Source organism: Homalodisca vitripennis, unplaced genomic scaffold (assembly GCF_021130785.1).
Source record: "Homalodisca vitripennis isolate AUS2020 unplaced genomic scaffold, UT_GWSS_2.1 ScUCBcl_44;HRSCAF=766, whole genome shotgun sequence".
NCBI classification, from domain to species: Eukaryota; Metazoa; Arthropoda; class Insecta; order Hemiptera; family Cicadellidae; genus Homalodisca; species Homalodisca vitripennis.
Window position 1 is genome coordinate 128,507 of NW_025776168.1, and position 12,010 is coordinate 140,516.

The 12,010-nt window shown below is 33.2% G+C and overlaps 1 protein-coding gene across 1 annotated transcript; it reads right to left on the bottom strand.

The window, feature by feature from the left end:
• Positions 1-11,229: 11,229 nt before the first annotated feature.
• On the bottom strand, positions 11,230-11,760 carry LOC124370184 (protein FAM200A-like). The gene has a single exon (XM_046828475.1). It carries the CDS (start codon positions 11,758-11,760, stop codon positions 11,230-11,232), a length of 531 nt encoding a protein of 176 aa, XP_046684431.1.
• Between the last annotated feature and the right edge of the window lie 250 nt (positions 11,761-12,010).

Here is a 12,010-nt window from a genome sequence, read left to right on the forward strand (position 1 = left end):
TACAGTAGGACCTTGATATATCGAACCTCAATATATCGAATTCCTCGATAAATCGAAGTTTTATAATTCCCCTTGAATGTCCCATTTACTTCAATGCTAATTTTACCTCTACATATCGAAGATTTCAAGTAAATAACCTCAATATATCGAATTTTCGCCAATAATTTTGCCTATTTTTTACCTCTATATATCGAAGTTTTCTTATAATTACCTCAACATATCGAAATTTCAGTTTATCAACGAAACGAACTTTAGTACTGTATTGTCGTGTTGTGCAAACAAACAACCATCAAAGTAGAGTAGGTACCGTATTTTTCATGTCGAGACTTGAAACCCCCACCACCGACACTCCTTTGTTTTCTGTAGACGCCAGTGGTGGATCACCACTCCACCCTCAGTTTAATTTGGACGTTACCACGATTAGTGCGAGTAGATTTTTTTTAACAACAGTAAATAAGTTTTGCAAACTCTTTATAGCATGTACGTAAGCCTACATTACAGTAGCATTTTAAACATTTAAAATACAGTACAGTAGAACCGTATTTCAGACATGTGTATTTATACTGTACAACATAACTTTTTAAGACGTTACAGTATTTCATATTCATATTTATGTAATAATATTACTCTATACGTTTAGTTAAAAAATAAATAAATTTAAATTGATGTATGGTGTACTTGTTATAATTTCTTATTCACATTTCCCGATAAAGTAATGTACGATTCTTAATTGTACTGTATTATTGTAGTGGGTGTGGACCTCTATATATCGAAGTCTGTCAGAGTTAACCTTGATATAATGAATAATACAACATCAGTTGTAAACCTCTATATATCGAAGTCTGCCCCAAACAGCCTTGATATATCGAACCTCATTATATCGAAATTCTTGATATATCGAAGTTTTGTAAATCCCCTTGAGGTTCGATATATCAAGGTCCTACTGTATTAGGATAATCTCCAAACTAAAAAAAAAAACAGATTTATTTTCGTCGATTTATATTTTTAACGTTCATCTATTAACGATAGTTATTTACGATAGATCGATAACACGTGTTAATTTCTTCCTCAACTATGTCAGGTATTCCACAACTACTGTTATGCCACCATATTAGAACAGGCTATGCAATTTTGTTGAATAATTACACAACACAAACAAAATAGTGAATTGCTTCAGTGTTTCAATTAAAACAAATGTACAACAATGCTCATAATTTCCAGGAATTTATTTAGCAATTGTGTGTGGGAGACGAAAGCTATATACAGTATAATGTGTCAGAACCGGATACGGGAAGTCTTCTACAGCATATTGCACCTATCAATGACCCATTATCTCAAAATGTGACGATGGTGCAATAAACCTACAGGCCCTCGCCCCTCGGTTCGAGTCGTGAGCCTGCCAGGCTCAAGGACGTCCTCGCAGAATATTTCTATTGTTTGAGTTTATCGTACTCCAGAAATCAGATTATTTTCTAAAAGTGTATATTTTATTGCTAATAGAAACTAATCTATCAGAACTGTTTATATTATTTCATGTATAAAATTAAAAGGGTTTTAATTTTTACATTAATGACGAACTTCTAAACAAGAATTAAATAACTTTACATAAATTGTTAACATAATGTAATGTATTCCTCAAGTAATATTGTATATAAGTAGATTAAAATAATGAATCAAAGATATGATTTACTTACGAAATATAACTAGGGAGTATATGGACATTTTAAAATTAGCTGATTACTTGGAAATGACAAAACTACTTGCTGACGCTTTTTACAATTAAGTACACATAACCAAAAAAACCTATTAAAATGATAAAAAATATCCATCTACAAAACTGTACAGAAATCTGCTAGATGCGAGAGTAGTATAAAAAAACACAGAGCTAAGGCAGTTTCCGGATTGTAGGACTGTAGGTCCACGCCTAGTTTTGACGAGGGTGGCTGACGTCACTTTTCTGCAGGGTAGGACAGTTAGTCCATGGGTGTCGGCGTGGACTAACTGTCCTACTTTTCAAAACTGACCTGGCCGTGCAATAATTTTTCTACCTGCGCTCATTCTTCTCTCTGAGGAAGAATGTGAGTGATACTTCCACTACACACGCACAGCGTACTGCTTAGGCAGTAAATATAAACAACAGCTTACTCAAACCAAAATTCAAGGTATCACGTATGAAGTGGGTTGCTAATTGGGATTAAATTTGAACAAATTCCATACATCACTACATTACTGTCTGGGTAATTCCGCAATATCCTAATGAATGATAAACATCTACAGTAAGTTTGTTTCAATTATACCTTATCTTGGTCCATCATTAGTGTTTAATACGATATATGCGAGTAGACACGTCACTCATAGTACACGTTAATTGAAATGGATAGTGTTGATTGTTTTAATATTACTGTTATTAATTAAAACAACACTTTAGATCATATTTAATATATCACATTTATAACTGTATCAAATTACTTTAAATAGATAATTAATCATAGACAAAATATTGTATTACCTTAAATAGTGGCTCTTGGCCTATAAACCAAAAATTCAATGAAATTGTGGACAGAGACATATTAGCTTACACAAAAGAGTGCGAGTATACACGTATACGACTACTAACATGTATCAGGAGGTAAGATTTTATTATAAATTAAACTTTTAAACGAGGTATGACTCAATTGATTATTTGTACTAACAACTAACTTTATGTTTATTAAAAAACAACTTGCAGTATGGATAATTTTACAGAAGGTTAAGAAAACTAATTATTATCTCATATTAACAATGCTTATTTTTGAATTACCAATACATGATTAATTACAATTTACAAATAACTACTGAATTGAATAGTAACACTATATTAACCTAAAATGTAAGTTAACTTTTTGACTTACAAATTTAATGTAACTCTGGAAGAAAATTTCTTTACCGACGGATACTTCATTTAGCTTTTTGTTTCAATCTTTCTGTAGGTGGTCTTCTTCTTTAGTGAATCAGAAAGAACTAGTAAAAAGACAGTAGACTACTGAATACTATTTAGCAGATATAGAGTATAGATCTCGAAACATCCGTTCGAGGGCAGTAGAGTGAGTACGGCGATCCCCTGTCAAACCCTCGTCAAAAGAAACCCGTGAGTCGGACAGTAGGTCCATGGTCCCGGCCTGGGACCCACTGTCCACCCCTTTAGAAACAGGTAAGAAATTACCCCGACAGTTTTACGACGTGGACCTACAGTCCGTTTACCCAGTTTCCGGATAGCCTACAGCTGACTTCACACAGTCCACAGATCTCGCAGGTAGATAAAGATGAAACGCCCTCTATCAAACTTGGATCATTCCATTTCACCCTTGACATTGTACTCAACTAACAAAGTATAATAGAAAACAGTGGATTAATTATAAACAAATATTTTAAATCAAAGTATACGTAAAATTGTTTCACGACGCCTTGAAGTTATAACAAGGTAAGAGGACCTAGATTGGAAAATATCTATGTCGTTATTAACATATCATGTTTACCTTTTTACTTAGTAATACTATAGGCTTCTCCATTTAACGCTGTATGACGTTGAATAAATTTGAAAAATGCATTTAAATGTTTGATCGGCAGGTTTAGTGAGACGTGTTTCCTTGTCTAGTACCGTGCGGGTTGGAAGAGTTTTTTTAGCACTTTGTCACCCAAGTTCCTTTAGCCCGGTTCCTTTTTTAGAACTACTTAACATTCTCGAACCAGATAAAACTCTCTAGCAGCACACCTCACGCTTGACGTTTAGTCTCATTGCTTTTAATCTGGTTAATGGGTTTTCTTCAAATACGGATTTACTGGCTTTAGAGTTTTAGTAAGGAAAACAAATTAACATAACAAGAATATATAAAAAAATGTGCATTTAATTGAATGTATATGTTAAGCAACAGCCATAAATAATTTCATAAAGGTCAGTCCACTGCTAAACGGTAAACGGACTGTAGGTCCACGTCGTAAAACTGTCGAGGTAATTTCTTACCTACTTCTGAAGGGGTGGACTGTGGGTCACAGGCCGGAACCGTGGACCTACTGTCCGACTCACGGGTTTCTTTTGACGAGGGGTTGACAGGGGATCGCCGTACTCACTCTACTGTTCTTGAACGGATGTTTCGAGATCTATACTCTATATCTGATAAATATTATTCAGTAGACTACTGTCTTTTTACTAGTTCTTTCTGACTCGCTACAGAAGAAGACAGCTACAGATGGATTGAAACAAAAGCTAAATGCATAAATGAAAATCTGGTTTATTTTCTTAAGTGTATTGTTAAGTAATACACCATTTACAACTTAAGAATTGCTGTAACTATTATAATGGTATTTGCTTTGTGGATTCGTTTTCACCCCACTGTCAAAACAACTATTAAATTATCGTAAAATGCACAGAAACATCAGGTAATTAGCATAAGAGTGTTATACAATACGCGTATGTTGACTTTAGTTAACAGTTTTGTTAAACTGTTGTGTTCAAATATTATTTTAATATAGCACAATCATATGTGTAATTATTTTACCACTACTTTCAATTTATTTATATTTGAAAGTATAGAATTAGCTTGATAGTCACCACTATTTATTTAACCTTTTCTGCAACCACTGTTGAACACAGAGTGAGAAATATGTTCAGATAAGAAAATGAAAAGTTTTGGTAAAAATCCACTTTTAATTGTACACTTTAGCAAATATTGAGTATGCAGTGTAATGTAATGCAAATGTAATGCTACGATTATTTAAATCCTAAATTTGCTAAAATATGATGTCAGTCTTGTAAGATAATACTTGGATTTTTATAAATGTTTGTGGTTTAGTACTTATATTACAACAGGATTACACTTGTCATAGCAAAACCGTGAATACCAAATAACATAGCAATTCACTGAGCAGAACATGTTACAAAAAAAAGGTATTCAGGTATTAATTTATTTTTATCAGCTAGGTTTCTAACTTTGTAAATTTAAAGTTTAACTTAGAATGGAAGTATAATATTTACTATAGGGCTATCATATAAATCTTTAACGCAAAACAATAAAATAATACACAAAGATGCAATAAACTTCATTTTCACAACATTTCTGTGTAAAAATATTAGTTTATTGTTAATCGTCCTCCTTTTAAAATTTTACGTTGTTTTAATTTATCAACTACCTGGACTTCGGGCAATAATCCCACTTATTAAATTTGTATAAGGTATTATTTTCTTCAATAACAATATCCGTCGGTAAATTAATTTTCTTCCAGAATGATATTAAATTTGTAAGTCGAAAGTTAACTTACATTTTAGGTTAATCTAGTGTTACTATTCAATTCAGCATTAATTTGTAAATTGTAATTAATAATGTATTAGTAATTCAAAAATAAGAATTTTTAATATGAGATCATAATTAGTTTTCATAACCTTCTGTAAAATTATCCATACTGCAAGTTGTTTTTAATAAACATCAAGTTCGTTGTTACTACAAATAATCAACAAATTTCCCTAATTGAGTTATATCTCTTTTAAAAGTTTCATTTTTAATACATCTTACCTCCTGATATACATTTTAGTACTCGTATATACTCGCACTCGTTTGTGTAAGCTAATATGTCTCTGTGGACAGCTTCATTGAATTTTTGGTTCATAGGCCAACAGCCACTATTTAAAGTAATACCATACTTTGTCTATGTATAGTTATATATTTAAAGTTACTTGATACAATTATAAATGTGATGTATTAAATATGATCTAAAGTGTTGATTTAATTAACAACAGTAACAATAAAACAATCAATTTCAATTAACGTGTACTATGAGTGACGTGTTTACTCGCATATACCGTATTATACTAACGATGGGCCAATATAAGGTATAATAAAAACAAAATTACTGTAGATGTTACTGTTCAATAGGATATTGCCGAATTACTCAGGTAGTAATGTGGTGATGTATGGAATTTGATCAAATTTAATCCTAATTAGCAATTCACTTCATATGTGATACCTTGAGTTTTGGTTTGAGTAAGCTGTTGTTTATATTTACTGCCTAAGCAGTACGCTGTGCGTGTGTAGTGGAAGTATCACTCACATTCTTCCTCAGAAAGAAGAATGAGCGCAGGTAGAAAAATTATTGCACGGCCAGGTCAGTTTTGAAAAGTAGGACAGTTAGTCCACGCCGACACCCGTGGACTAACTGTCCTACCCTGCAGAAAAGTGACGTCAGCCACCCTCGTCAAAACTAGGCGTGAACCTACAGTCCTACAATCCTGCTAAAAATATTTATATTCAGACTAAAATTGCAATCGATTTGACTGAGTTTCATAAATACTAATTGGGTATGCAATACTTTCCAAAGTACATAATTTGCGTAACTAATGACATGAGTTGTTACTCTGAGTTGCCAACTTTGTCTACCGTTTTATGTATTTTTACTTTGATTGTATTTATTTCTGTTACATCCCCTTACGTAAGTACCAACAACAAATTATCCAAATAGTTCTTGTATTCCTACATCAAGTTAAAACAATTTTAAATTCCAGAACTGACATTTTGGTAAGTTGAGCAGAAAGCAGGAATAAATTACTGCAATAAACATAACTGTACCAGACGTAGTGTGAATAAATAAGATGTATATGGTTACATCTAAATTGAGGATGTCTTGAGATGGTAGTGAAAAGTACTAATTTGATTCTAGAATTTATGATAACAGTGTATGATACCTTAGCGAACTCGCCGTTATTTTCTCTTAACAGTTCCATTAATAACAATTACTATATGTTTCTAAATTAATGAGAAAGATTAAAATATTATAATATGTTAATTCGAGTCACATGAAAAATACAATTAATTTGCAATTAAGAAGTTGCATTGTTTTGTAATCATATATTTTATTATGTTAATTTATAATAAAATATATAATATATGATTACAAAACAATGCAATTTCTAAATTGTAAATTAATTGTATATATATATATATATATATATATATATATATATATATATATATATATATATATATATATATATTGTATATTATTATTGATTTTGTAAATTGTGGATTATTTAAATAGATATCTAAGAGACGAGAGAGATGTTGCATGATTGTAAAAGTACAATTTGTAAAATTTTTACAAAATAAAGTCTTCATCTAGAAGTGACCGAAATATATATGAGACTGATTTGAATGTTATTTTAATGGAAAGCGTTTTAACCTGTATAGTCTACCAAATATTCTAAGGAGGCTTCAACGGGAGCGCCCAACACCGGAAGTTCGTTTCCATTCCCACGTGTATAAACTTACTGTAGGCTATCGCTTAAAATTTCGTTGCTTAGGTTCTACATTTACCCAACGCTAATTGTTTTATCAAACTAGGGTTTATTAACCTTATGCCTTCGTTATGATTCTATTGTTTACTAATATTGAAAGGTTTATGATATTCTGTATACACCTGTACAAAACATAGATATTTTGCAGTTTATTTGTGTAGTACAAATCAGTTATAGTACATTAAATTTGGGTTAACAGGTAGGAAAATCTTAAGTTTTTGTGAATGTGACTTGTACCGTAGACTTGTAGTTCAAGTCAAAACGCTTTTAGCATAAAGTAAATAACAAAAACAAGTTGGAATTATTGTTGATATGGCGGTAATAGTGGGATTTTTAGTGGGCATATCATATTTTGTTCGTCTTTTAAAAGTGGCTAGTCGAAAGGCTCGAAGTCATTCAGATTGACAGAAACGAACGCTGATCCATGGCCTTCTACTGAGTCACTACTTAGGCACGTGACTTCTTTAGGCAGTGTCAGTATAAACCCAATTACTTTTTCACCCCGGTGTACTTAAATACCCAAATAAATAAATGAAATGATTTACCACTTTGAATTAGTATTATTAATGTTAACAAAATGTCACTGAACCTGATATGTAATTTGTATCAAGCCATCTCTCGACCAAATGTCCTGGATATTCGCCTTACCGGACGTTTACTGAATTGATAACAAAATCATTATCTATATATACGTTTTCTACCTTTTACATGAATGACAAACCGTTGAATGTAAACAAATAAAATGAGTAGGCATATATTTTTATAATTATGTCTATGTGGTTTAATATGTATCTCCTGTCAATTCGAGCTTTGCTAATAAAGTTAATGATTTGAGCATTTGATGCTGTCAAACGAAATTACAAGGGAATTCAGACATTGAATACAAATCATATACTGTCTTGTCGGCTAGTGAATCGCTCAGCGGGTCATCCATCCAAGCAGCAGCCATGGCGACGTTGCTTGATTCATTTATCTTGTGATAAACCTCTGTACTTGATACACTAAACCATTGTATGATGTAATATCTATTACAGAATAAATAAGATTGGTTTGTATTTAAATAACTTTAAAGTGGTTCTTGTTTGGTACTTTGGTGGTTCTAATTTAATGTGAGTGTATGATGTGGTAAGTTATCTCGAGAACATTTTTTCTGTAAACTTTAATTTTTCAAAAAACTTCATTTTGATATAGACCAGATTGGATAGTCATTACTCAGTACGCCAACACAATTTATATTTTGTCTACAGGGGGTACATAAAAATCTGTTTTGTGCGACTGTCTGTCATTGTATCTCTCTGTAGGTAAATAAAAAATAAAATGTGCTATATATTTCAAATTTTGCATGAAACTTCAGTCCGTTACACAACACGTAGTGTGGGGTATTGATACATTGTTTCAATTATATTGAACTGGTAAAATGCATTACTTTTAACACGCAAGCCCTCAAAGCAAAGTTAGAAATGTGAATTTTGAATTTTGCTCCATTTTAATTCTGCACCTGATGAAACACTGAGCATGCTTATTCTAGTGTGTATTGTTTCTTGGTAAACAAGACTTTCTTTAAATATAGATGTCTCTGCTACCGAGATCGCGTTTTAAACATCTTCGTTGCCGACTACATGGCTAGGCTGGCTCTAAAACCTCGCTGTCCCTCTTATATCAGTACCCAATTAAATCGGGCATGTTCAAGGAGCCCGAAATATTGGCAAGTACTAAATAGTATTCTCTCAAATTACTCTCTTGTTTTGTTCTTGCTAAATCCCTTCAGTGAACGTAGACTTATCATTCCAGGAGTCAAGGCTCAGAGTCAGAATTCAAACGCTGGACAATGTGAAAGTTGGAATGGAGCTAAACTAAACATTACATTCAATCAACCCCTCCCTCAGCAGTTGTGTTAAAGTGTGAAAACTGTCATCAGTGAGGTCAATAACAGCTACGCATTATATAGTGTAGTTCTATAAACGGTAATGTGAATGTTATGTTGTTATTTCGTTAAAGTCAATTTAGCCATAATTATTTAAAACTGTGGTATCATCACTATTATTAGAAAAGTAACTGTTGTCTATTCTATAAATATGCATATAATAGAAAAATATTGAAAGAAGGGCAACTTTTTAAGTAACGATTATAATTAAGTAAATTGGAAAGGGAAAATAAATATCACAACTCCTCTCCGTGATGTATTCACGGCCTGTATAACGACACACTTTTTGTTACTGTGGTACGCGTCACGTGGTTTTGTTTAAAATAAATAATAAATTGCTAAACAAATATTAAGTAATTGTAAGGTTTAGACACTTATTCTTTTTAATACATATGCACTTGTATATATGACCTTTAAGAATTGGAAAATATGTTAACGGGTTTAAGTGGCACATGAACAATGTTTATAGACTAGTATTGTCACTTCTACTATAGGATTAACTTTGTTGCTCGTACCTATGTGGTTTGGGTGGAAATTACAGACTCGGTGGTGTCGCGCGCTATGCAGAGATCACACGGGCCAAACACTAATTCGGCCGTTCGCTCCTCCGCATTCCAATCTCTTTATCTAATCGTCTTCCGGTCCCAAACTAAGATTTGTTTCTCGGCCATATTGGCTGATGACTCGGTACACCCAGCTCCTAAATACTCCTTAATATTTTGCTCTCTTTTTTTCCAACAACCCAATCCCTTGTATAATATATTATAATTTACATTTTTTTGTAGAATCTTTTAATACCTTGGAACACATTTGAGGTTCTAGATGTTGAGGGTCACACTCAAAATAATTAATGAGTAGTCCATCCCAGATAGCAGACGCTGCAATGAATGGAATGTAAACTGGAGATACATTTAATATTCAAATCATATAAAATTAGTATATTTCTATGATTACAAATAATTCAAATAATATGTATAAAACCTTAAACGGAGATTAGATATAATAACTTCACACGTAATATATCACTTATGTGTAATGAGAAAAAAAGTAGGTATACTAAGAGCATAAATGCATATTTGATTAGGAGTAAAGGAATTTCTTTGTATTGCAGGGAACCAGTGGAAGTAACCAGCAGGATAGGGTACGAACAAATGCGTTCGGCCAAGTACCGAGCAAAGCGGCAGAGGATTCCTCAATCCTTGGAAGACCTTGCCGTAATGCTCCGTCAACCAAACAACCGAAGATTTTAAAAAGAAACCGAAAGAAACTGAAGATTTTATCCAACTGATGGAGGAAGCACATGAGGTCCACATTGATGGGACATTTAAGGTTCGTCCCAATGTACAACCTTCTCGTCAATAACTGACGATCATGACCATGCACTTCAGCCAAGTAAGCTGAATTCTAATATTTATGGTGTATGTAGTAAATCTGTAGTAGTGACAATTTTGAAATTGTGTGAGTTTATATTCAACATTAGTTTCACACTTTTCTTTCTGTACGGTTTCAATCAATACTGCTTCTAAACAAATTGCAAATTACAACCAGCAGGTCACAGTCACTTTCACTATTATTTTTAGATAGCTATCCCTATGAAGTATTTAATTTACTGATTTGTTTCAGGCTTTTCCTGTATGTTATATTTTGATGGAATCCAAAAGTTCCAGTTCTAACATTGCTCTGTTCCGCTTTTTGAGAGATGTGGCTCCACAATTTAACCATGATAGGAATGAAAGTATACCCACTACGGCAGGGGTTCCCAAACTTTTTTGTACCACGCCCCCTCTGGTTATTTGGAGACCCCCCACGCCCCCCTACACATATCAATAATTGTACGTATGGTGAAAATTTAAACAAGTATTACATGAAAAACGAATATAATAACTGATACAAAATTTAACATTGTAACACAGATACATTTTCAATTTAAGGAAGGTGAAACAATAGGCCTACCTACTTATAAAAACAAAACATAAAATGTAATTTAGTGAGATGGGTGCGCTTGCATGTTTTGGATAAGCTGACAGATCCTGGGTTGAGTTTCAGACAAAGCACAGCGTAGGTCACTTTCGACATCAAGTTTGTTGCGGTACTTGGTTTTGATCGCCACAAGAGTTGAAAACGCTTTTTCGCACATGTATGTTGTTGAAAAAGGCAAGTACATCCGAACAGCTTTCCCTGAAACACTGGGGTAAACTTTAAAGTACTTTAACCAAAATGAGGGCTTGTCCATTTTGTCAAAATCGTATCTTGCAGCAGAGTCATTTTTTATTTCTATTCCCTCCTCTTGCAACTCTTCTGGCAGCAACTGTATGTCCATGTTGAACGGGTCAGTTGATAGTTTGTACAACTTCTCTGACAAGTTAGGAAAGTACCTGCTGAACTCCTCCTTGAGGTTCTTCAAATGGTCAATTATCAAGTTTTTCAAAAGCGGTCCTTCAAAAACGTCCTCAAAACATACTTCTTCTGAGACTGACACTACTTTGCTGAAACTTGAATAGTTGCTGGGGTTCATTGACACTTTACGTATCCAAAGTTGTACTTTCTAAACGTACATCTTGATGGCATCCCGATGTGTTACTATATTTGAGTCTGCACCTTGCAGTCTCAAGTTTAGGTTATTTAACGTGTCAAAAAAGTCTGATAAATAGGCCAAAATCACTTGGTTCCAGGGTTTTTTGAACTCTGCACTAAGCTCGTTTTGTTTCTGCTGTGCCAAAAACGTTATCACTTCATCACGGAGTTCAAATAGTCTTCCCAACATA